At 37.6% G+C, this 25,543-nt stretch overlaps 8 protein-coding genes across 8 annotated transcripts; 2 read left to right on the top strand and 6 right to left on the bottom strand.

Annotated features, from left to right (window-relative positions):
• Positions 1–1,127: 1,127 nt before the first annotated feature.
• On the bottom strand, positions 1,128–1,397 carry GCK72_025872 (uncharacterized protein; the record flags this gene model as incomplete). Its single annotated transcript, XM_003105477.2, has 2 exons — positions 1,128–1,269; positions 1,318–1,397. 2 exons carry the CDS (start codon positions 1,395–1,397, stop codon positions 1,128–1,130), a joined length of 222 nt encoding a protein of 73 aa, XP_003105525.2.
• A 1,302-nt stretch (positions 1,398–2,699) lies between these two features.
• On the bottom strand, positions 2,700–4,801 carry GCK72_025871 (uncharacterized protein; the record flags this gene model as incomplete). The annotated part of the gene is made up of 6 exons (XM_003105547.2): positions 2,700–2,824; positions 2,872–3,385; positions 4,233–4,322; positions 4,366–4,430; positions 4,474–4,612; positions 4,661–4,801. The coding sequence occupies 6 exons, from the start codon at positions 4,799–4,801 to the stop codon at positions 2,700–2,702; spliced, it is 1,074 nt and encodes a 357-aa protein (XP_003105595.2).
• Positions 4,802–5,885: 1,084 nt separating this feature from the next.
• Positions 5,886–6,466, bottom strand: GCK72_025870 (uncharacterized protein; the record flags this gene model as incomplete). The annotated part of the gene is made up of 3 exons (XM_053736524.1): positions 5,886–6,108; positions 6,169–6,269; positions 6,314–6,466. 3 exons carry the CDS (start codon positions 6,464–6,466, stop codon positions 5,886–5,888), a joined length of 477 nt encoding a protein of 158 aa, XP_053580090.1.
• A 5,401-nt stretch (positions 6,467–11,867) lies between these two features.
• On the top strand, positions 11,868–13,422 carry GCK72_025869 (uncharacterized protein; the record flags this gene model as incomplete). The annotated part of the gene is made up of 4 exons (XM_053736523.1): positions 11,868–11,901; positions 12,793–13,029; positions 13,122–13,200; positions 13,305–13,422. 4 exons carry the CDS (start codon positions 11,868–11,870, stop codon positions 13,420–13,422), a joined length of 468 nt encoding a protein of 155 aa, XP_053580089.1.
• Positions 13,423–13,458: 36 nt separating this feature from the next.
• Positions 13,459–13,722, top strand: GCK72_025868 (uncharacterized protein; the record flags this gene model as incomplete). The annotated part of the gene is made up of 1 exon (XM_053736522.1): positions 13,459–13,722. The coding sequence occupies one exon, from the start codon at positions 13,459–13,461 to the stop codon at positions 13,720–13,722; it is 264 nt and encodes an 87-aa protein (XP_053580088.1).
• A 2,841-nt stretch (positions 13,723–16,563) lies between these two features.
• Positions 16,564–17,446, bottom strand: GCK72_025867 (uncharacterized protein; the record flags this gene model as incomplete). Its single annotated transcript, XM_003105581.2, has 3 exons — positions 16,564–16,611; positions 16,660–17,168; positions 17,410–17,446. The coding sequence occupies 3 exons, from the start codon at positions 17,444–17,446 to the stop codon at positions 16,564–16,566; spliced, it is 594 nt and encodes a 197-aa protein (XP_003105629.2).
• A 2,474-nt stretch (positions 17,447–19,920) lies between these two features.
• Positions 19,921–20,992, bottom strand: GCK72_025866 (uncharacterized protein; the record flags this gene model as incomplete). Its single annotated transcript, XM_003105516.2, has 3 exons — positions 19,921–19,979; positions 20,393–20,557; positions 20,899–20,992. The coding sequence occupies 3 exons, from the start codon at positions 20,990–20,992 to the stop codon at positions 19,921–19,923; spliced, it is 318 nt and encodes a 105-aa protein (XP_003105564.2).
• Positions 20,993–22,187: 1,195 nt separating this feature from the next.
• GCK72_025865 (uncharacterized protein) lies at positions 22,188–23,623 on the bottom strand (the record flags this gene model as incomplete). Its single annotated transcript, XM_003105616.2, has 4 exons — positions 22,188–22,510; positions 22,628–22,789; positions 23,081–23,299; positions 23,473–23,623. The coding sequence occupies 4 exons, from the start codon at positions 23,621–23,623 to the stop codon at positions 22,188–22,190; spliced, it is 855 nt and encodes a 284-aa protein (XP_003105664.2).
• Between the last annotated feature and the right edge of the window lie 1,920 nt (positions 23,624–25,543).

Below are 25,543 nucleotides of genomic sequence, written 5' to 3'. Positions count from 1 at the left end.
CTGTGTAGTGGACAGAGAGAGAGCCGCGTTTTATGAGAGAACAGATTGGAAATTAGGTTATCTGCTCGTTCATAATTAGCATTATAATTAGTATTGATATACATAGATTGACCATTTGTAGTTGATAGATGGATGCTGTCAAATGTAATAAAAACTGTTGATAAGCAAATGACCATCTATTCGCACGGAAGGTCAATTGGCTTGTGGTGGGCTACACTGAAATAAGTGATAAGACGCTATCAGTTTTTGCTCCTTCTCTTCACATTATCGATAATGAGTCGTTTGTATACAACTAGCGTCAAAGGGAATGTTCAATTTGAACGTCGAATTTATTACGAAAATGAACACGCACACGGTATTCGAATGACAATAAAACTATGAAAGAGTGTTAAAATTGGGTAGAAAACAAGAAAAATTACCAAGAATGATGAAAAAGAAAAAGGTTCTTGGGGTTTCGCGAGGAAAATTAGTTGAAATAAGAGTTTTGGCGGCGCCGCGCCGACCGTGCTGCGGAGCGCGTTTCATTCTCCGTGTTTCTCCACGTCTCTTAGTCCTTGACGGTATCCGGTGAGTAGATGAAGTTGTTGTCGTGCTGTTTCGATGATTGTAGACATGGAAAGGTCACAAACAGCCTTGGATGGATACTTGGCATGTTTTTCAGGCAAGAATAGTAGAAAATTGTGCAGATTATTTCTCGACAGAAGCGGTTTGAAGCAAAAAAAGTTAGTACGGATCAAAAAATATTTATTACGATATTGATATTAATTATAAATGAATAAAGATTAAACAGTAATTTTAAAAGTGTGAATAACTTGGAACAGTGATAGGGAAGAAAATAGAAATAGTGGAGGAATAAATGTGATAGAAGATAAATGGCTCCGGGACATTTCGCCACCACACGTTTCGCCACCGAAAAATAGAGAATTTCCAAAGCTTAATAGGGATAAAAACATACCACTAGTATGCTTTGATTATGCTTATTAAAGTGATGTGCTTTTTTCCCTATTAAGCTCTGGAAATTCTCCATTTTTCGGTGGCGAAACGTCTGGTGGCGAAATGTTTCGGAGCCAGATAAATGATACGAGAGAAACAAGTGAGATTATTAAAATTAAAATTGAATGTGATAATTATTCTCGGGTGGTGTCGGTAATCACTTTTACTACTAGCTCAAAGAAGTCTCTAGAACCAAATTGAACACGAACTCCAAAAATCATTATTTTTGTGTTGTTCTCCAAAAAAATACAATAACGAAGCGATCCAGGAATAAAGCTGAAAAAATCCATTGATCAGAAGAAAAATGAAATTTTTATAACTCACAGTTCGTCTACTCCTTCTAATTGGCTTACGTATTGTTGGAACTCCGCTTTCAGATCATTCAGTGGATTAGCTATCATCATTGCTCTTGCCTTTGAAAATCTAACCGTCATACTTGGCAGGTTTTCATTTTGTTTGAAATTTTCAACGATTGAGCGTACTTGTTTAGAGATAAACTTTTCGTTTTGAGATGTGATATTAGAACTTTCAATTCTCCCAAATGAAAAAAACTGTTGAAAATTCAGTTCATGGCAGTTCAATTCGTTGACTTTAAGATTAAAATTCTCTGGCAAATTTAGTTCACGAATAGTGCCATCAATCTGAAGTTGATCAGCAATTATGCTCGATCGCCCTCCAAAATAATATTGGTTCACTTTTCCAATTTTCTTTTTCACTGCGACTCCTCTCCGATTTCCTTCTGCGATTTCTTTTGGGACAACTCTCTCACAAATTATTCTTGCAGTCTTCACAAACTTTATTTTATCACTCTCACTTTCGATTTCAACCGTAAAATTGTTGAGAGATATATAACGATTGCGTAAAATCAGACGTTTAGAACGGAGAGTTACCGCTTTCTCAACATTTTTCAGGTTTTTTGAACGGGCGGCGATATAGAGTCTCAAAAAAAGTACAAGTTAGAGTAAGGTACAAGAAAATAAAACTGACTAACCGTTTTTGCACATCCACATGCTCCAAAATGCATTTAAGAGCTGGGTAGGAAAGGTTGCTCATTTTTCAGGAGATCAACAAGGAATAAGAAAAAGAAACGACCGATTTGGTAGGGAGAAGGAGGTAGGGAATGCTGGGTGGACTGTATGTATGAAAGAAGGGGATGGATGCAATCTGCCACGTCGTTATTTGACGGATTGGCAATTGTCAGGTCAATTATCGGCTATTCGCAGGCAGAAGGCCCCTCATTTTTGGATAATAATCTGATGAATGTTCATGAAATTGTGTTTATAGAAGATGGATGAGAATGGAGCTAGAAATTTCAGGAGTTGAACCAGGATTGGAAATTTGTAACGCAAAAATATCGTTTTTCGTTCATAGCCAATTTTCTAAGTTTTTGTGAACATAAAATGTTCAATATCAAACGATTTCCAATAAATGTTGATTCTTTAAAAAAAAGATTGTTCTGATTGACATTGAGAGTTTTCTGACTCAAAATGGTTTTTCCGATTCAAAATTATTGTAAGTGTCAGCAAATATTCCTAAATTCACAACTAAAATGATTTATTCAAAAATTTATTTTCTTTTCAAAAGTTTCAGCAGAAACTCATGAAAATAATTCCAAATGTTTCGGGTCACAGAGCATTAATTTTGAAATCAATAAAAAACACAAGAATTCAAACAATTTTTAAAAACCAATTGTAGCAGTTTCATATTCATTCGACTGCTGGGCCATCCAATACGATGTCTAGAATACCAAAGACATCAGCGAATAGTGGAGGAAGTGAAAAGCTGGTGATGTTTGTTTTGATCAAATCAATGGATTGCTTGTGCAGGTTATCTGAAAAAATCAATAATTCTCGGAACATGGTATGTCAGCTAACTTACTGATTGCGTTAACCTCGTCGAGGAGTCCCTGAATCTTGTCGTACAATCGATTTTCTGGATCACGAGTTGTCAATTGGTAATTCAAAATTCTGGAGAACCGAGTGTAAGTTTCAGTCAACAGTGACACATTCTGGAACCCCGCCTGCACCACGTCTTCCATTGGAATCGGCTGAAGCATGATGAGCATCAAGAACACCCCGATTTCCGCCTCAGTGAAATTCATCTCTCGAATCTCAGTCGCAGTTGCATTCATTTTCATTCCCAAATCTCCATAGACGTCGTAGAACTTCTGCCAAGCAATGCGGCCACCGTTCATGCATAGAAATCCGTTGTCAGTGTAAGCTGGTGCGGATCGAACGAGATAGATTGAGAAGGCGTGTCTCTTCATGAGAATACTTTTGTCTTCTGGGGTCATTTCCTCGAGAAGTGGAACGGATTTGAGGAAGAAAACGAAGGAGGTGATGTCGGAGTTGATTTCGTTGATAAAGTGTTGGAGAGTTTCGGTTTTGTTTTTCTGAAAAAGATTCTCATTATATGTCGCACTGTTGCACGGCCGGCCGCGGCCCTCGGCTTTTTGGGCCGCCGAGGCCGCGGATTAACCAAATGGGCTGAATTTTTATACATCGACTAATCTTTTGGTCCTCTACAAGGCCACCTGAAGAAGCGACAATGTTCCATGGCTGAGAACTGAGATATAAAATCGGCCCACGGCCTTTTTGACAGCCTTGTAATATTATGAGGGTTTTTCGGATGATATACTATTTCACTAGTCTATCAGTTTGGGAAGCTCAAAATCTAAGCAATGGTCTCAAAATATTTAATCCCAAATTTATTAATCACGCTGGTTGCCGAGCACTCAGCACCCTGCGCTTCCAACTTACCTAAAGAATTACTGACGCTTTAGCAGTGCTAATTTCTACTGTAGCTTAAAAGCGCATTTTTTATACAGTACAAAAAACTATTCAACCAGCCTTTTTCTAACGGCTTCAAGATTTCGAAAATTATCCTAAACTTATTTTTAATCTCCAAAACATTTTTATTGCGTTAGCAGACTTCTAACGCGTTTCCTGTCGCGCTGACGCATAAAAGTAGATTTCCGAGTGATATTGCGCCTTGGAGCAAGCTATGCTATGTCAAAGAAGCCGAATCTAAGGCCATTGTCTTGTTGCGGATTTAAAGAATTTAGTGAACCAGAAGGCAGCTAGTCCGTTAAGCCTGTGACAGCCCTGGCTATGGTTCTGTGGGTTACCGTATCAGCACTACTATTTTTTGATTCCTTATTTCAATGAAATACTATTATGCCCGCAAAACTATTCCCTAGCGTCCCCAGGTTCCCCTCCTGCTGAAAATTAATAACTCACCAGTTCTAAATCCTTGATCGTCATCAGCATCATTCTATCGCTTGAGTAGTCATAAGTCGACAAATGCAATCGACGAATTTGTTGGGAGATCTGAAATTCTCATTCATTTTTGTTTAACGTCTGGTCAACATACCCATTCAAATTCCAACTTGTCCTGTTGAATCGGGTCGATTGGTACTTTGGCAGGTTGCACAGAATCTGAAAGTCTTTGTTGGTGAAAAAATATGTTAAGAATACTCACGAGATTGTTTATTCATTCCCACTTCTCTGCACTTCTTCAGTCGGCAAGCTTTACAGTCGTTCCGATTTTCCATGGTGATCACGCACGGTGTCTTGTATTTGCATTGAAACTCGTTGTTGTGGCCACGGCGGAAGAATCCCTGAAATTTCAAATTTTTAATACTCAGAATCGGAAAACAAATCAATACCTTGCAGGCTTCACAGGTCAGAACTCCATAGTGAAATCCGGTGGATTTGTCGCCACAGATCAGACAATACCTTACTACTTTCCCTATTCCGAGTTGTTTCGAGGAATCAATAGTGTTTGTAACGTTATTGAACGGTAACATGGAGAGAGAAGTGCACAAGGAGAGAAATAAAGGGACTGACTGACTGACCTGGTAGTGGAAAAGTGTAGAAGAGGGTTAGGTCAAACGGACAGGTGGACGGTGAGAGAGCCCGCGTTAATTGGAGAGGACGGACGGTCATGGTGTAGAGAGGACATGATGACGTCATTTGAATGTGTGAATTGCTCATGAGACTGTGCGCCAATGGAAGTCTCGCGAGAATGAAATATTTGTTGAAAAATGAATTATATCCCATTTCAACCTTGTATATTCCATTTTTGCAATTAAAACCGCCAAATTTCTAGCGGGGATGGGTTCATTTGTAGCACATCAGTGGCAGGCGCAAGTTCGCGAAAACGCGCTCCGTCGCACAATGGTCGGCAAGGTACCCCAGATTCAAATTTTACGTTTGTCTGTGGTATCCGGGATGCGCACGCAACTCGCTCGCAACGGGGCTTGAAAAACTCCAATATTTTCATTGCGGACTTTACGCTTCGCAGTGTGGCAGCCAGCTAACACTGAAACAATGCGCAGAAGAGAAATTGTTCCTGTTTCAAGATGATAATTACTTTAGGATGGAAGTGGAGGACGATTCGGCTTTAGTTCGGATTTTGGTCACCTTCTGGAGGATCAAGTGATGAGCAAAGCTTGTGGATTTTTGATAACAGTCTTGCTATTGTTGTATCTATTGCTTTAGCATTTCAAGCCAAAAAAAAAAGTGAAAATAATATAAAAAAGTTTTAGAAATTTATCATATTAATTTTTCAACTAATTGAACTAATAAATGACCATTGAAAAATTAACATTTCATTAAAAGAGTTTCACTGAAAACTCATCATATTTCGAAAATGAACCAAAAGAAACGCCTACCATGTAAGTAGCTTAACGCCTAACAGTTGTTTAACTGCATGACCATTCTTGATTATACTAGCAGTGAATATTGCCATTTTCTACACTTTCTGAACAACTTACATACATATATGAGTTTTGACAACAAAACATTTCAATTGATTCCGAGTGATTCTACAGAAAAGTATAAAAGCAAGCGGAGAGGACATATGAATTACAGATCAATCAGCAAAGATGTTCACAGATTAAATAATTGCTTCCACTGCATTTTCAAATACAAATTTCCATGTTTATCGGTCCATTTCGTCTTCCTGCCCATTTCGTCGTTGTGAACGATTCTTCCCAATCCCCAATCCAAGACATTCTCAGGGTAAACAAGTTTCGCCACAAAGGGACCAAATGTTTGATCGAAAAGGTATCCATTGTCTTTTAATTGAATTTTGAATAGGGATGCTCCTTTTCTGAAAAAAAATCTCGATTTAAGAAGACGAATTCTAATAAGAATGTTTTTAAGAACTTACGTTTTCTTCATTGGAACATATGTGAAGCTCTTTTCTATTTTCCGAACCATGTTATCTGTACTACAATTGTGATAGTACTGCATTTTGATTTGATATTCTTTCTGGAAGAATTTCATTTTAAAACGTTTATCGATAACTATCTGACCTTCTTGAAAACATTGTTTTTGCCAAACGGGGCCACTTTTTGAAGAACCGGACCACCTCTTCTGTTACAGATAAGTGGGAGTTGTAACAACTCTTCGGAACTGAAAATGTTTATATTAATCGAATCATTCTGCTGGAATACACTCACAGCCATCCGGTTTCATATAATTTTCCGAAAATGCAATATGATGCATTTAAAGAGCAAGTGAATTTAGTTACAACTTTTTGAATGGTAGATTTTGCAGAAGTTACAGGTTTTCTGACTTTTTTGTATTTCTTTGCCAACAAAATGGTTAGGAGAAAAAACAACAGAATAGCAGCTCGTAGTTTCATATTGTTCGAAACGATGATATTGGAAAGCAGCCTGAGAAATAAAATCAATGATATTGCAGTTTTCAGCTGAAAATGGTGGCTTTGAACGGGATTGAGAGTTTCTCACGCTCAAATGGTGGTGAAATATGTAGATTAGTACCAGGCTTTATTTTTGTAGTTGGAAGCTTTTCTGTAGAAGCGCATCCTTAGAAGATATCGAATGTCGATCAGTTCCCTTATTAATGCTAAAAGATGAGATTTGCCAGCTGTTTGCTTTAATGGACTGCAATTTTCCAGGCAAGGTTTGTACAAAACAATTGTCAACTTCAAAAATAAGCCTATATTTCTATTCCACACTCTCTATAAAGACTTGGCAGAATTACCATTACACATCTCACTTAATTTTTGTTACAAACTCAACAAAAAGTTTAGCTCTTAAGGTAATTAATAACAATGTTACGCACGGTTAAAGTTTTTGTATTTTCATATAGGATCGTTTTAACAATAGCTTACCGTAAACACTGTATTATAGCTGCATTATATTATTTATTTTTCAACTGAATTCTGAGTATATATGTTGTACCGTTATAATAGAGGTGCCGTTATAATGCAGTATTTACAGTATCTATAAACTTTTGAAATCATCAGGTTTAAAAGTTTGAAACTAGAGAGATACACAACACAATTGAGTATGTAGGAAAATGTTTCCAACATCGCAAATTTTTCAGTTATCAATCACTTGGTTTTTTACAAGTCTCTCACACCCAAAGGAATTTGAACCGTTTCAACCGATTCTGCTAAAAAACCTAGACAAGAGACTCAGTTTCTTGCAAAAGGAGATGTTTTTTGCTCTTGTCTGTCCTGTTGGTCATTTTTCGAACTTCTTTTTTTGTTCCCTTGAGAATAAGTCTTCTTGAGTGTGTATTTTCTATTTCTGCCATTGTTACTGACACTCAAAAGTCAATCAGACATAGAGATCAAAACAATCGCTACATTTTTGTAGTTTACATCTTTTATGTACGGTTTTTCTCTACACTAGTGAGTTATAAACTTCCCTACTCTGCATTGAAACGCATTATTGAGAAAATCAAGTTTTTACCATTATACAACTCATTAAGAAGATTGCGTACAAAAAAGGCGTCAACTACAAAAATAAAGTTCTTGGCTTTTTATACAAAATTATTAATACGTGACGCACGGTTAGAATTTTTCATTTTCAACTAACATACAACACCGTGCAGTAAAATATACAAGTTGTCCTTTTTCAGTGGAAAATGACTAACTTTGAGATGCCGTTACGGTATCACTGATTGTCCCACAAAAAATAAACCTTCAAGAACGTCTTCATTTTGTAGTTGACAACATTTTTTACGGACACTCTCTAGGTAGGTCATTATAAGGAAACAGCTCTAAAATCACATATATATACTATAAAACGAGACGATTTAAGGGAGAAATTACTTTGTCGATGTGTAACTTGCTAGGGAGTTCTTGTACAAACAGGTGTCCCTACCAAAACAAAGTTCTACTTTCGTTCTGCATGGTTTACACATAATTCACTTTGTGGGACAATCAGTGATACCATAACACGCTCTAAAAGTTGGTCGTTTTCAACTGAAAAAGGGCAAATTGTATATCTTACTGCACGGTACTGAAATTATCAGTGTCACAATTTTCACGGCTAGTACTGTGTTTCATTTTATAATAGGACAACAACTTGTCATTAAAAATTTGAAATCATTTTGTTCAAAAGTTTGAAATCTAAGAGACACAAAATGAACTGAAGTGAGTATGTAGGAAAGTGTTTCAAACACCGCCATTTTTTTCAGTTATCAATCACTTGCTTTTTTATAGCAAACTCGCACACCCCAAAGGAATTTGAACCGTTTAAACCGATTCCCATTATAAAAACTTAGACAAGAGACTCAATTTTTCGCACGAGGAGATGTTTTTTGCGCTCGTCTGTCCTGTAGGTCATTTTTCGAACTCTTTTTTTGGTCCCTTGAGAATAACTCTTTTTGAGTGTGTATTTTTATTTTTGCAGAGGAAAAAATGAACTCCAGTAAGAATGAAGAAAAGAGAATGAAACATCTTTGATTCTTTTCGGTCTTCATCAATCAAACTGTTTTTTACAACTAGGCGGCAGGCCAGACTGTTGTCCCAGGGGGATAAAATCCTAATAGACAAATCGCTGCACAGAAAAACCAGATGGCAATAGACTTTTCTGCAAACATATGTTTTTTTTGCACTCATCAATCCTGTGGGTCATTTTTGGAACTTGCTTCTTTTTTAAGACCCATGAGAATTGGTTTTCTGAAAAGTGTCTATTTTTGCCTTCTGAGAATCTTGCACTCAGAAATTGAGTTTCTCAAATTATAAACTGACATATTCGTATTTTATTGAAGAAGTACTGTATTTATTACAACAATAAAGCATGTAAACCGAAACGATAAAGAAATAATAATTAGAGTTCTGAAAAAAGGCATGTATGGCCGGCAAATGTGTGCTCGCTAGATCTTGAATCCAAATCCGGGCCGATTCTCAAATTTTCAAAAGTCCGGCCCGGGTGAAGCGACTTTTCCCCGAAAAACATGTTTTTTAGCAATAATTACTAAAAAAGGAGTTTTTGGGGAATTTTGAGCTATGTTTCGTGTAAATTGACGAATTTCAGTAGTTCTACAGTGAATTTAGCGAAAAAAGTACCAGAAAATTATATTTGGGTGTCAAAATTCAAAAACAAAATCTACCCGGGCCGTGAAATGACAAGTATGGATATTACGGTATGCGTTCGCTAAGCTAGACCATGCTATTAAAAATTCACAGTTTGCTGCCGTAGGGCGTTAAAAACGCATTAAATTATTGAATTTGTTCGGATGGGTCTCGTAGTTGAAATGGGTGAAAACCCGTACTCTACCACCTTTTAAAATATTTTTACTTCGGTTTTCATGCTGTCAACTACATGACCCATTCGAACAACTTCCACGATTTATAAATAATTCACGGCACATCAGCTCCCATTTTTTTCACGGCACATCAGCTCCCACAAGTTCATTTGTCTACCGTCTTGAATTTTTTAAATCCTTTTTTCTACAAAAATCGCTGCCTAGACTCTACTGCGTGTCCTTTTCAGAACTCATGTTGTCAATTGCCTTTTCCAAATTCATCTAACAGTGTTCACACAATATTTATTATTCCAAAAGGCTGAAGAATTACCTGAACCATCTTTTCTCGTTTCCACTGCCGGATTTTTCTTTCTGAATTCCTGGATTTGAGCTCATTTGTTTCCTTCCTACTTTTTTCCTTCCTTTCAACAAATTGTTTTTCAGCTGGTCTCTCCTTCCTTCCCCTGCGCACCAGCCACCGTTAAATCTTATCCACCACATCCTTCTTTCTTCGTTTTCTCCCAGGACACACACACACACAGACCGAGAAGAGCGGGGGGACACTTGCCATCTCTCGCGGACGATGTCTAATGCGCATACGAACCAGGTCAAAAGAAAAAGATAATACGGAACGGAGAGACGCAGAAAGGACCATTCGTCTTTGTTTCTCTCCCTTGGATATCGATTCTCTTTTTTTCTCTCTTCTCCTCGCCTCCCTTGAACACCACATGGGTGTAGTCTTCTACATATTTTCTTCGGCAAATCATTCTTTCCCCTGATAGCCATATTTTCAGATGATTGCGTCCAAAGTAGACGGCTCAACTCATAACATTCCATTTTTCTGGCCACCATGATGTACAACAACGAGTCTGGATACTCTGGATTTGCCGCTTACTCGTTTCAGGAGTGCCTTCCGTATGTTTTGCTACTCAAAATACTGCAAAAAAATACAGGAATAGGCGTAAACCTTTACCGTGCAATGGGGAATTGTATTTCTCAGTCCAATTTTGATGAAAACGTTCTTCACGCTTAAGAACAGAGTGAAAGTCTTGTGGTTTTGACGGTTTTGACGGCTTTGCGCAAATTCTAATTATTTCCAGACGATCTCGTTTTGTAACTTTCATTTTTTTGCATCAAAAATGTAAGAATTTAAGAAACAGTTGACAGAATAGCAGAAAAGTAGCAAAAATTGAGCAAAATACCATTTTTCCTAAAAAAAACCTGACCGAACTTTAGAAAATTACTGAATGAAGCAATACGCACTCAAGAAAAGTGTGATTCAACCGTGATATATGATGGGATCTCAGGTTGCAACGGTTCTTGTCAGTGAAACCGATTTTCGAAACCATTTTTGGATGCTTTGCTATAAATTTTGTATTATTTAACTGAAAATGCTCTATTTAAGTTGAATAAGGATTATTAGAAGGATTCAAACAAAAATCTTCATGAAATCCTTCAGATATTCAATTTTTGTTACAGCTTATAGCAATTTTCAATAATTTTTCAAATTTTTTTTCATCTTAAATCGCATAAGTTTTTAGAAGTAAACGTCTTTCTCCCAACTCAGTTCAGCTAAGACTTTAACTCGGCGTTTGATCTAAAAATATGTAGAATGCAACCATAAACCAAGCAGTTTCTCTGAAAATTACATTATTCTGATTTTCTAGCCCGCTAACTATCAGATATCTGCTTCTTTTAAAATCTATATCCGTTTTTTGAATCTTTGAAATTTTTTCCATCAGTTATTGAAACTCTAAAGACGATTACAAGTCTAAATTTCCAGTTTTGAAGATCTGACATTGACTTTATTCCCCCACGACCGAACTTTCCACCGCTAGGCCACACAATCGCGCTCTATTGACACGCATTAGAGATTTAAGATGCAGAGTACGGCTAACAAACTAATTACCTATTTTCACCATTTTTACGTGCTTTTCAATCAATTATATAGATTAAAACCGTATAATAATGTTTCAGATAAATTTTTATTCATTAGAACGTATTGATTTCGTTATTTACCGGTAATTTGTGAGAAAACTGGTTGTGAAAGGAAAAATTGGCTCATATCTTTGATGAGAAGACGAACACACAAAAATATTCGTCTTTCAGCTTGAAAAATGATTTTATTTAATATCCGATAGAATAACTTTGTATTTTCAGGTCAATATTGACAAATGTTTCTCCGTCCCGAACTACCTGTTGGAGAACGTGTGGTAAAAGATCAAAGGATGGATTGAGAATCGGAGAGACCTCAGAACTTATTTCATTCTGACCTCAACTCCGTGCTCTCCATCAACCCGGGCAGTACTCCACGATGAGATTTGGAATTTGCGTTGATGCTCTCAGAACCATCACTCTCAAATGGTCATACCAATCGCAGCAACTAACGTTCGACGTGAGAATTGAAAGATTTTTCGAATAATCATGCAATATCTTTTTCAGAATATGAGGTCGAGAGAGCGGGAAACGTCTACTCTGCGATATGAGAAACAACAGGAATCGATGGGAAGATTTTGACGTCTAGCTCTTCATGGTTTATTCAAATCAGCATCACATGATAGTACTGCTTCTACATCAATGTTCAACTAAATTTTCGGCAAAAATTCTACTCAACTACATTAGATTGAGATGCTGCAAGCGGAAATAGAGAGGATTATACGGATGGATGGTCCAGATCCCACATTTTGGCTGTCTAGAACTTCGTCGCGAGAAACTAAACCTGGACAACTTCTGAAAGCTCATGAAAGGATGAACGTAGAAGTTGGAGGATTAAGGAAGATCAATAGGCAACCCGATGTCTAGTGCTAAAACACCATTTGCCCGGAGAAGCCAGTTATTTCAAGTGTAGACGATTCGATTCATTGGGAATCTGTTTTGATGTTTGTTGTGTTATTGGTGGTAGAATTGATTGAGTGGGAGTATCAACGGTATTCAAATTAAACATGTGAGTTTGTAATTATGCTCAATTTTCTGAAACTTTTTCTTTTAGAGAAATCGGAATCAAGGTTTGATGTGAACTTTGCTGAGCGATTCATGATGTGAACTTTGCTGAGCAATGTTTTGTTGGAAACTTCATCTCGTCTCGTACCGAAAAATGATAATCGATGAAAACGGGTAGAAACTTCCACAGCACCTCCACTACGTCTGGAGTTTGAAGTGCACCTGAGGCAGTAGTTCAGCCGAATAGAACGTATCGTTCGACGACACTGCCATATAGAAGCCAACTCTTTCCAAAATAACTGGATATCCATAGATGCAAAACTCGCTCTCGGATAACATTTTTCAGTCATTCTTAACAGTGTCACTGGTACGACTACTGCCTGCTTCGAGCCAAATCTCGACTATTGTGTCCTGAAGATTCAACGTTGGGATCTTGGAAAATTTGCTCGAGCCAGCGCTCAAATCGGAAGTTCGATGAAATCTGCAGGAGAGGTCATGAGAATCGGGCGATGTTTTGAGACATATAAAAGAATGTTCGTTTTTGCACGTGGAATGTATTCTGGAGATTTCGATGTGGAGAAGGGTCATGTGTAGACTGCAACTGACGAATGGTTTTTTTATAGAATTCAGAATATCGTAGATATCTATTATAAGAGAAGAATTATGTCAATACAGTGTCTGCGTCTGCTGAGTTGTTGTTGGAAGCAAAACAAGCCAGATTCTGGGATAGACAGATTGCAAAGAAGATTGGAAGGTGAGCTGAACATTTGGTGATACAGACAGACAGATAGGATAGAAGTCTGGATATTTGGGCATACTGACAGATCAATAACCGTGAAATTTATTCTCTTGTTACAGCAACGAGCAGACTGTCCGCAAGGCCCGTTTCGCCAATGGAATCAAAGCATGTGTGAAACAAATCGACACAATCGCCAGAAAATGGTCTACTCAAACAACTCTACAACACCACTATTAATGGAGTCGAGAACGAATAAACAGGAAGAAGGCAGTGATGGTTCTCCGATCAGGAGTCTACCGTATCGGATCTTCAGTCGAATTTGACTGTGTCAGATGCATTCGTGAATTGGATGCACATGGATACTCCACTATTACAGTCATTTGTAATCCAGAAACTGTCTTCACTGATTACGATATGTGTGATCGATTGTATTTTGAGAAGATCTCATTTAAAACTGTTCTTGATGTGTATCATATTGAACAACCGAGAGGAGTATGCTGGCATTCGGAGGATAGGCATCGAACAATATTGCGATGAGCTTGAGTAGAGCTCAAGTCAAGATCTTCGGAACATCACCGGGCGATATCGATAACGCCGAGGATCGATTCAAGTTCACAAGAAGATTGAAGCCACTGAAAATCAGCCAGCCACAGTTGAAGAAGAAACGATAATATGGGGGATGCGAAGAAGTTCGCTGATCAGGTGAGACTAGAGAAATGATGAAATGTTGTCATTAAACCAGTGAAATAAGTAGAATATCAGTTATCTCTCATAATAAAATTTTCTAAATCACTCTCAACGCGCCCAATTATATCATTCAACTTATTTTCCTATTTCCAGGTCGGCTACGCGTGCCTCATTCGTTCATCCTACGTTCTCTCTGGAGCTGCAATGAACGTCGCTCAGAACGGAGAAGATTTCGAAGCATTCCTGAAAAAAAACAACTGTTACTTAGAGAATTGCTAAGTGTCTGCAATTCCGTCTGTCAATGGAATTTTCTTGCTTCCGGAAATCAAAAAGGACGTGCTTATGGACAAGTGACATCAAACCCTACGGATGAAAAAAGTCTAGTTCAAAGCTCAATGTGAAGGATTACTGAAAGCACCATTTGCGAGCTCGGCTATTCAGCGGCACATACTGTTCCTCGTCCGCTGGAATTTTCTGGAAAGCCGTCGTGATTAGGCAGACACTCGCGTTATTCCTCGGAATCGTCCATATTTCTCAAGTTTCTGGGCTCCCCTGCTGAGGATCGACAATTCAAGATAACTCTTATCAGCGGATTATCGATTTCTTGGGTCCGATGTTGCGGAATCAGATGAGAAGAACACAACTGGCTCTGGGAAAATAGTACTCGCTGTTAAAATCGAGAAACTCGGATGAAGGTTAGTAGACTCAAATGTAGAACACCAAGCTTATCTGCTTTTTTCAGGCTGTACAACTCCATTTCGACTCGCCCAGTCAAATCACGGGTTGCTGCACAAGAACGGAGTCATAACTATATTGCCAACATGATTTTCTGCAATACCGAATCAAAATGCGAGAATTGCAAAGCGTTACAAACCAAGAGCTTGAAATTTGTCGACAAAGAAAAGTAGTCTGTTGATAAAAATTACTGGAAGCAGGCCCAATCCAGTGAAAAAGACAGTGTCCACTGTTTTTACAAGTCGACTACATTACAAAACCACCGCAAATGCATCTGATTCAAATAAATCTTGAATCGCAACATTTCGAAGGTAATTTTTCCTAGATTTTTGTTCCGCAAGTCCACTATTCCCGTAGTATATGTATTGATTTTCAGGTGTTCCGATACATGACCGATTTAATACTTCTATGCGATGCTGCTTCGTTGTTTGTGATTGCGTCAGCTCCAGATCGCTGAAATAGAATACAAAGCTGCACTGACTCAATTTAATCGTTTAACTGTAATTACGTGGACGGGATATCGGAATGCTGGATCTAGAAGAAACTTCTGACAGAGAGAACGAGAAGGAAAACAGTTGAATGAGAAGTGTCGGCATAACAGCGACTTTGTCAGCAAACAACTGCCAGAAATATTGCTGAAACGACAAGATTAGGCTAGATTGACATTGGACTATGACAGCAATTGATTGAACATGTTGCCGTGTTGCAAAGTGAGTATTATTCGAAAGCAAACTAATATTGGTTCATTTTTCACAGATGTACTTGAAGCTCCCGACTATGAAGCGGATATAAAGAAAACGTCAAAGATTCACGTCTAACGATCGAACGTGTAAAGTAGAAGAGAATAGGTTTTTGCTCTCGAAAATCAAAGAGGACGTGTTCATGGACAAAATACATCAAACGCTACGGACGCAGAAAATCGTATAGTTCAAAGGTCAATGTGGATGATTGTTAAAAGCTCCATTTGCAAACTCGGCTCGTATGAGGCCCTCGTCACCTGGAACCTTCTGGAAAGCCGTCGTGATTAGGCAGACACTCGCGTTATTCCATGGAGTCATCAATATTTCTCAAGTTTCTAAGTCGCCCTGATAACCGACAATTCAAGATGATTCTGGATGTCCTATGGCGCCCCGATTACAGCCTCACATTAAATAAGAGAATTTATGTAGAACGAGATGTACACTATACTAGAAACGCGGCTCAGATGCAAACTGCAAAGTTATAAAGGTAATTTTTCTTATATTTTTATGCGAAAATTCATAAATATTGTAGTAAATAACGTAGTGAACGAATTTTCAGGCGAGCCGCTACGCAACCGCATGCTTACTTTTTCGTCATGCAGCTACGATGTTTGGAAACGAATTTGCCCCAGACTGCTGGTTGAATGGAATTTGGAGAAAATAAGGAGACGTGATGAAATGTCGAAACAATTTTGCGGATTCAAGCAGTTTTGCATTGAGTGCGCTTTAATTTTACAGGTCACTTTTTCCTCTATTGTTGTTCCGTTATTTCATTACTTCCGTAGTCAATGATATTTTTTTCAGAAAACCATGTTCTCAAGGAGCGTTTGTAACACAGGAAATCAATCGGAAGGGATGCTCTGCGAAAATTTCGAAATATCCTTCCACCATTAATTTTTTTGTCCATTAATACGATTAAATTCTTGATCCCCCGCACATTCTTCCCTAGTGCTCCGCTTTTAAGACACAAAAAAACTGAAAGGCAAGCCAATGTTTTTTTCTTTTTGATAAAACCACCGATTTTCGTGTTGTATTTCTTTTTTATTGTAATAGTTGCTCCAGTAGCTGCAAACTTTTTGAAGTGATGATATTTGACTTTTTTTGTTTATTGTGCTTGATTTATTATACTTTCAGGGTTGTTCGATAAAAAAATAACGAAAAATAACAAAAAGTATACAAATGAATTATGAAACCGCTCATCGCTGGTATGAGTGTTTTAACTTGTCCTCATTTGGCTGGCCGGACCGCGATCAATTTTCCTCTTCTGCAAAAAAAAACAATTTTGAGTTAGAAGAGCTTATAGAAAACTCACTTTTGCACGGATCCCCAGCTTTTCAAATCCAACAGCTTGAATGATGTCAACTGCAGCTTCCGCGAGTATTGGGAGAGCAGACTTTGGAATTATTTTGTCATTGGAGTAGACGATTTTATACGGAAGCTTGTTCATCAGCGTTTTTGTTGCTTCCTGTTCTTCAACTTCCATTTTCTTCTTAGGATTCATGATTGATAAGATTGGATCTCGATAACGGATAGAAGTGGCAATTGCTGTTTCGAGTTTGACCTTGTCTCCACTTCGAATTTGTTTCTTGTGGTTATCATAGATAGATTTTCTGGCAAATGTTGCATCACAGCAAGCACAGGTTTTTGTGTCCGGAAGATTGTGGATAGTGATCATGTGCAATTGAATTGGTTTGTGCTCGATAGGCAAAATGTTATTGCACAAAAAACAGTAATGCATTGGAGGATGGTTTCCGTAGACGTGTTCGTGGAGATTTCTTTCGTATTTGAACACTTTATAGCAATGGCGACATGGGAAATGACCTGGAATAAAATTATGAAAACTCCCGTAAATACTGTTATATAACAGCATGCCGTTATATTGTTCCTCTGCCATCAAGAGAAATTTTTTGGTTCCAGATACTCATTAAAGTTAAACGAAAAACTTTTTTGGCCGAGAAAAATTACCGGGATAATCATATTCATGAATTCGGAGTGTATATGGGGTGCCGTTCTATTACAGGTGTCGTTATAATACAGTATTTACGGTAATTTCATTACTCACCAGCTCCTCTGGGCTGGAAGGTATTTATTTCTGCCATCAGGTTGAAATAGCCACAACACAGACAAAAATTCGATTAAGAAAATTTTTGGGAACAAACGAAAGGAAGTGAGAAAGACAGCGAAAGGCTCTCCATACATTTTTCGACTCGATCGCTCCTCCCACTCTAAAACAAACAAATAGAGGGGACCGTTCACTAGTGATTCACGTTTTAATGGGGGCAAAAATAAGTGTTTATGCAAAGTAATGGGGTTGGGACATGAATAACAAAATTGATATATTGATGTTTCTTTTCTCATGGTTTATAGAGATCGGAGATTGTCAACATGTTTTTCCGGGGAGTACGGTAGCATATAAAATGGAAATACAGAGAATGAGTGATTATACTGTGATAGCGAGCAGGATAGCGGGATATGCGTGGATAGATACGGGTCTCAATTCTAATTGCCTCAACCATACATACAGTACCGGCCAAAATGATATCACATATTTCCTTTTTCAGTGGAAAATGTCCAACTTTGAGAGTGCATCATGATAAAAATAACTGTCCCTCAAAACAACTTTTTATGGATCGACCAGACCAAATACACAACTCCATTTTTGAGGTTGCCAATTTTATTGTACGGACGTTCTTTAGCAAGTTACATCTCAAAAAAGTAATTTCTCCCTCAAATCGTCCTATTTCAATACAACGTAGTGCGATTTTTGACCTGTCAACTTGAAATTACCTGGAGTGTGTAACGGTATTACTCATTATTCCACTAAGTAAGTTTTCAATGAATCATAGGGGCCTAGAACTCCATTTTTGTAGTTGAGTACTTTTTTGTACGGTCACACTATAGCAAGTTACATATCAACAAAAAGATTTCTCCCTCAAATCGACCAATTTCAGTGCAAAACAGTAAGATTTTTGGAGCTGTCGTTTATAGTGCCCAGACAAAAAAGTTGTACACTACAAAAATAAAGCACTACTTTGTATCTGGTTGATTTATTAGAAATTCACCTGGTGGGACAATCAGTATTACCACGACACACTATCAAAGTTGGACATTTTCAACTGAAAACGACCAAAAGTGTTAGAATTATGGTCTTTACTTTATAATCTTTGTCTTTACTCTGTATATATATATAACCGCATTGTGTCGGGTTTTTATGAAAATGATATAGTCACTAAGCATCTACATTACTACCCCCAATTTGAAACAATCGCCCTGATTGAGCAACCGGCGCAGTGAAATTTTTTCTCCGTTACGACATCGGGATTATCCGGGACAAACCGCCGAGCTGATTTTTGTCTAAAATTTAGCAATTGACTAAAAATGAAACACAAAATATTGAAACACGTGCTCAATATAGCTGATTTTCAATTGAAGTCTTCATTTTTGTGATCAAAATTCAGAAAAATATGAAAACACAACGTTTCCCATATTCTTCGCTTGATAAAAGTGATGCCTGATAACAAAATTAACAGTTACCAAAAAAAATGCCCCCAGGCGGGATTGAACCGCCGACCTTCTGTTTACGAGACAGACGCTCTGCCACTGAGCTATACGGGCACACACTTCCTCCTCCTCTTGTTTACGGTTAAATGTGCGGTGGGCAAAGCGACGGACGCAGACACACATACAAAAAAGACCAGTTGGTGTAATAACGAGAACCTTGAGATGAGAAAGATTTGTTTTGTTGAGGTGCTAGGTGTTTTTTGAATAAGAAAATTGATTTCGAATAATTATAAAATATTTCGATATAAAAAGATAAAATGATGGTCAGTGATAGCCGTAACGTGTCTAACCGACCGTAATAAAAACACCTATGTGTTTAGTTTAGGTTTTTGTTTAAATGGAAATTTAAGAGGGTTTTATGTTATCGGCCAGCTTCACAAATTATTCCGATTTACATATCTCTTGAGAAACGATACTACCCAAAAACATTGTCGCATTTGCTGTTTTCAATTGAAAATGGTCCATATTGCGGATGTGCTACAGCCTCACTGGTTTTTTCAAAATGCTAACTTTTTTTTGAAGTGTGAAAGTGAGAAGTAGTGCTTCATTTTTGTAAATGACAACTTTTTAGTGCGAACCCAACTCAAAAAGGGACAGCCCATTGAAGTATACAGCTCGAAAATGTGTCTTTCAGGACAAAAAAAGGCAGAGAATGCAAGAAATTACTTTGCCGATAGATACCTTGTTAGAATAAGCCCGTACAGATGATAAAATATAAGAATGAAGTTTTTCTTTTAATCTACATTTTTTGTTAACTTTCGCTGAAAACGTTAATGATGTATATATGGTAAAAATTATAATACTGTTTATGATAATAGTGCATAAATTTGACAGAAAAAATATATTAAAAATTCAATTCATATTTGACCTCAGCTATACAACTTTTTGTAGGCCGGTCCGTGTACCCAGTGGGTAGCAGTGATCGGCCAAAACTTCTTCGAGGTCTCTGGCGAACTTGTGTTTTTGTTGTGGTTTGCGTTATCCTCTGGTCTGTCCTTCTTTTGACTAGGGATTACAAATTGCGGAGGTCCTTTTGGGGTGGTCCATTTGATGAAGACGTAGCCGGAAAATCTGTAAAATAAATAACTCAGCATGAAAACTAATGTTGTTTCCATGGCTCCGGGACTTTTCGCCACTAGACGTTCCGCCACCAGACACTTCGCCACCGATTTTTGGAAAATTTCCAAACCTTAATGGGGAGAAAAACATATCGCCTTAATCAGCATAGTCAACACATGCTAGTGATATGTTTTTCTCCCCATAAAGATTTGGAAATTTTCCAAAAATCGGTGGCGAAACGTCTGGTGGCGAATTTCCTGGTGGCGAAATGTCCGGTGGCTAAACGTCTAGTGGCGAAATGTCCCGGAGCCGTTTCCATGAACCACAACTACTAACGTCTCCTTTTTTCTAACAGTTTCAGAATTCATTACAAAACATTATCAACTAATGACCTGCAAACTCTCTTGATACAATGTTGTACTAACCTGGGGCATTCAAATCTCTCTCGATTTGTCTCAAATCTTTCAAAATTTGAAAGTATGTAGGAGAGTTGATCTTCTCCAGCGACGAGCTCGGCGACTTTGTGACACTCTGGAGACGTCTCTTGGCAAGAAGAGCGGATCCGGAAATAGAGTTGGGGAATAGGACCTCTGCAAAAATAAGGTTTGAATCAACAAAGCAATTTTGTAACTGCAGATTTTGAGGTTATTTGAGTGTAACTCGAAGCTAACAAATCCATCTTAAAATCTGATTTTTTAGCCATCTTCCCCATATCAAGTTACATAACTGTGCCAAATTCCAAAGTTCTCGGTTCAATACAACTCGAGATATCGTGAGGAAAGTGAAAAATCGAGAAAAAAAAGTTGATCTCAAACTTAAGAAATGAAATCTCAAAAAGCAATTTTGTAACTGCAGAAAATTCTGCATCAACCTAATATATATCATACGTCTTAGCGAAAAAAAAGAAGTTTTTCTAAAAATATCTACTCACCAGGTGGTTGACTTCTTTCGAATCTCCCGTATTTCGTCACTGGGGTGGAATCCTCATTGTGCTCCTTAGCAATATCTCGTTTTTCGGCGGGCATCTCGTCTGGAACAAATTGATTACTAGAAATAAATGGTATTTACAAAACACACATTCATTAAAGAGAATCTCGGAGTAAGGGGAGAAAAGGAAGAAACACGCGAGAAAATGAGAACTTTTAAGACAGGTCTCAAATGAGCAGAGTTGATAATTAGGGAGAAATCGTTAGGTACTTCACCTCTACGTACATTGTTACACGCGTTGTCATTAGGAAAACTACGCGAACACTGAGAATAAAAAGCGGGAATGCAATAGTTTAGGGGTTCTCTATCGAGAAATAAAATAAAATCACAATTTTGATAAACTGAACCGAATTTCTTTTGAAAATTAGAGAAATGAAGAAAATTAGATTTACAGTCCCTTTTGTTCCACAAATGCTTAGCATAAAGGACTGAGTTAAACGCTTCGTTTCACTACGGATGACCTCAGTTTTAGATATCAGCGTCCTTATTCAAATCGCTTAGCTGCCAATTGAAGAAACTATTGTCTTTTCTTAAAATTGTTTCACCATGTTTTTTCTTATTTGTCTCTAAGTTTCTTATGAGAATATGAAACACAAAAAAAACAGAAAAACGTTGAAAGCATACATTCTGTGCAAAAGTGGCAGGTAAAAATAGAGAAAACATTAAAATACTCTAGAAAAAAGACGTAATACGAGTGACCCCGCTATGCGCAACTCCTGGGGGCCGACCGAGTGGTCCGCACAGTTTGTCCTCTTTTTCTTTGTGTCTCCTCCTCTACTCGCTCTCTCTCCTTTTTGGTCTGGGGAGTACTGTGGGTGGTGGTCTCCACAGCGATCGCAGTAATGTGAAAAATAAGAGGAGAGTAATGATGATGTGGTTTTACTCTGGAAATAATTATGTTCTAGGATGAACAAAATCTGTATCTTTTATTGAAGGTGTTCTTTGTGCACGCTTCGATTTTTCAATTGGTACTTCTGGACGGATGTATGCATACTCAAAAGTCGTGTTCAGTACTTTACTTTCTCTTCGAACTTGCTATACCTTTCTGCAATTAACATATTGATTTAGTGCTCAAAATTGCAAACATATAAAATCAAACTTTTGTTCAGGACTTGCTAACATTGATACAATGAAAATTTATAAAAACTTGGACTAAATTAAAACACAGTTAAAACTATATTCTATAATATTGTTGATATTTAACAGATCCGATTCTCTCCGCAAATGCAACTACTATATAACATCAAATGCACTGATAATGGCGTCACATGCTTCATCGATACCGAATCCAATACACGAAGCTCCGTAGGTAGGCGATGAAATGATTTTGGATAGAGGATCCACATCTGGAACTGGTCCCATCACAAATCGAACCACGTCGGTCTCTCCTTGTTGTGTTACTATATAATTCAATCCAACTTCGTTACCGATGGGAACAGTCGATGACTGTGATGGCGTTTCGACAAAGAATTCCGGAGGAAAGAAGGCTTCTCCAACAAGTGATTTTCTTTTTGGAATTCTCTGACCAATTCCGGATGCCATTGGATTTTGAGTGCCTGGAAAAAATTCTCATCATTTAAAATTGTATGTTGATGTAAACACTATTAATATTGAATCAATACAGCCAAATAAAAACCTACAATCAATCTTTTTCAAAACAGTTCAACACTAACCTGATACTTTTGAACCACAAACAATCGTTGGATTGTATTCTTTCCATTTCGCTTGAACTGACTGCATAAAATTTGATGTCATATGAGAATTGGTCGATTTCTGAATGTATCTTCGGATCAGCATGCTCGACCAGCAGATTGATGCAGTGAAGGTTGGAAGCTCTGAAAATTGAGATTTGAGAAATAAATTATTGTGCAATTATGTAGTTTTTTTTTCTACCAGATTATTTTAGTTTTGTTGTAATATTATGGAGAACTGCTCAGAACAAAAAGTGTGAAGGATTATGAACTTGAAAGTTCACAAAAACTTCACCAAATTACTAGAAACGTATGGGCACTCAGAACCGAGTTATGGGGGCTCGAAGTGCTAGCAAGTGGGTTTTGACCTTGTTCTTCGACACTTTTCCAGTTTTTTGAAACGCTCAAATTATTTATTAAATTCTATGTACCTACCTTGTGTAGCATCAGTCTCTCTGACGTAGAAATCTGGCATGTAGTTCATCATGGAACCACTGGTTATGTACTGGAATGTCGGGTCCGTACTCCATCCTCCAAATTCGAAATTTGGATGCAATGGTGGAAAGTGCGAGACATAAGAAAAGATAGAGGTTGGGTGCATTGTATAGAAGTTGTGCAGTGGAGTGGCAAAATGAGTCACTGGGAATGATGGCTCTGGAACAAAGACAATAGACTGACAACAATAAATTTTATTTTCTGATCACAAAAACGAGTTTTAGTTCTCAGAACCTTTCAAATTGTATATAATTTTTTCTTAAAATTGGAAGCTAACGCAAACTGACAATGTGTACATTTCACTATACATTACTCTTTTTTTATGTACTTACTAATAGGGCTAGTAGTATTTGGTACCATATCCATCCCGAACGTTTTGTTCTCTCCTGTTGAATCAACCATGGGAAGTATTCGTCGTTGTTTCACCGGTGGTGCTGGCAAATCTCCAGATTCTTTGATGCTCATGCGTTTCTGGCTAAACATTTTATCCTGAAACTAAAAACAGACTAGAGATAAACAATTTACGGTAAATGCATTGAAGCCACAAAAAGAAAAACGGCAAAGAACGAGAGACATCTGCAAGAAATGAAAAAAATCAGGTTTTCGAAGAGTTAGAAGAAAAGTACTTCGAGAATAGGATATGAAACATTCCTGCATGAAAGAGGCAGAAAAGAAAAAATCAATAACAAAAGTGAGACGATTGAGTAACAAAAGACTCCCCGTTACATTGCATACTGCTTCCGGGAAGCGACCAGATGACCCGTGTACTATTTTTTGACCCATATGACTAGCTACGGAGGAGAAAAGGCTGGTCATATAGTTTCTCGTTGACACTGGTCTATTTTGTACGGGTACTATGAAGTCAAACGTGTATTTGAATTGAACATCAAAATGGAATATGACTATCACTATTAGATGAGAAATGCCGAAAATAAAATTGGAAAAACGTGATTGGAAAATGTGGACAGAATGTCTGATCCGTGAAATGAAAGAGAGAGAGAGAATGTGTGTCCGGGAGATAGAGTACTGTATGTTGCCGAAAGGTTGAAAATACGCATGATTCTTCCATAATGCTGAGTGCATAATGATTGAAGACAGATACAAAACGAATGTGCAAATTAAATTCATTTTTAGATACATTGTGTTTTTCAGGTTTTGTTCCAACAATTAGAAATCAGAAAGATTTCCATACGAACACTCTTTTTTTGTACCGAACCTGAAAGTGAGTCTTCAGATATGCAAATTAATGTTTTGCTTCCTATTTTAAGCACGGACTATGTGGTCTGCGCTGTCTTCTGACATACAGAACTGGCCATGCTAATTTTATTCGAAACTGGTCTATTTTGTACGCGTACTATGAAAAACGTGTATTTTATCAGATAATTAAAATAGAATATGACTATCAATGTTACTGAAGAAATCCTGAACGCAGAATATTAAAAGATGTGGGCAGAGCTTCACAGTTGACCCGTGAAATGAGAAAGAGTGTGTCCGAGAAATAGAGTACTGTATTCTGTGGGGAGATTAAATACAAATGGTCCGTCCAAATTACGGAACGCATAATGATTGAATGCAGATACATAACAAAACATTGACGGAAAAAGTTTTTTCTCTGAAACGAAAAATCTATTATTTAAACGTTTGAGATGTGTAAACTACGTTCATTTTTTGATACAAGTCATTCTTCTGTTTTTGGTCCAACGATTAGAAATCAAAAAGATTTCCATACAAACACTCTTATTTTGTACTGAACCTGAAAGTGTGTTTTCAGAAATACGATTTTTCGTCCTGCATTTTTTTTCAAGTACAATATGTTATGCAGCCACTGAACCTTTTTGAAAAGTGCAAAGATCTATGTTTCCCTTCTTTTGTTTTTAGAATTTTGAGACCCATTAATCATCGAGCCATAATTCAGAAGAAATGTATAATTTGCAAAGGATGTCCTATTTTTACATGTTTCTTGTTTCTTTTTTTTTGTTTCCTTTTTTTCTTGAGTGTTTTATGAACCGTCCTGGATTATTAAAGACATGACTTTGAGGATGTTTTCGAAGTTTTGGATACACACATTCTATAAAGGGCTCGGTCCAAAAAATCGATGAGATCACAAATTAACAGCTTCTAGGAGCGCGACAGTTTTGACAAAAAAACACAGTTCTTTATTTCTATCCACTTGCACTTTTCATAAGTTTCTCATCGGCTCGATTGTTTCTTTTTTCCGACAGTAAGTGTTCAATGCTCATCTAGTCAATGCATGGTATTCCCGCCCGAAACTCTGTTGCGACGCAGAGAGCCATTACAGTAACACAGATTTCATATAGTTTTTACGACCTCTAATGCTGTTTGGTGTGTTCGATCCCTCATTTCCCCTTTTTTTCCTCAATCGGCTAGCCAGTAAGGCCTTCA

The sequence above is a fragment of the Caenorhabditis remanei genome, chromosome X (assembly GCF_010183535.1).
Source record: "Caenorhabditis remanei strain PX506 chromosome X, whole genome shotgun sequence".
Lineage (NCBI taxonomy): Eukaryota > Metazoa > Nematoda > Chromadorea > Rhabditida > Rhabditidae > Caenorhabditis > Caenorhabditis remanei.
The sequence above is the reverse complement of the archived record's forward strand: the minus strand, read 5'-3'. Positions and strand labels throughout refer to the sequence as shown.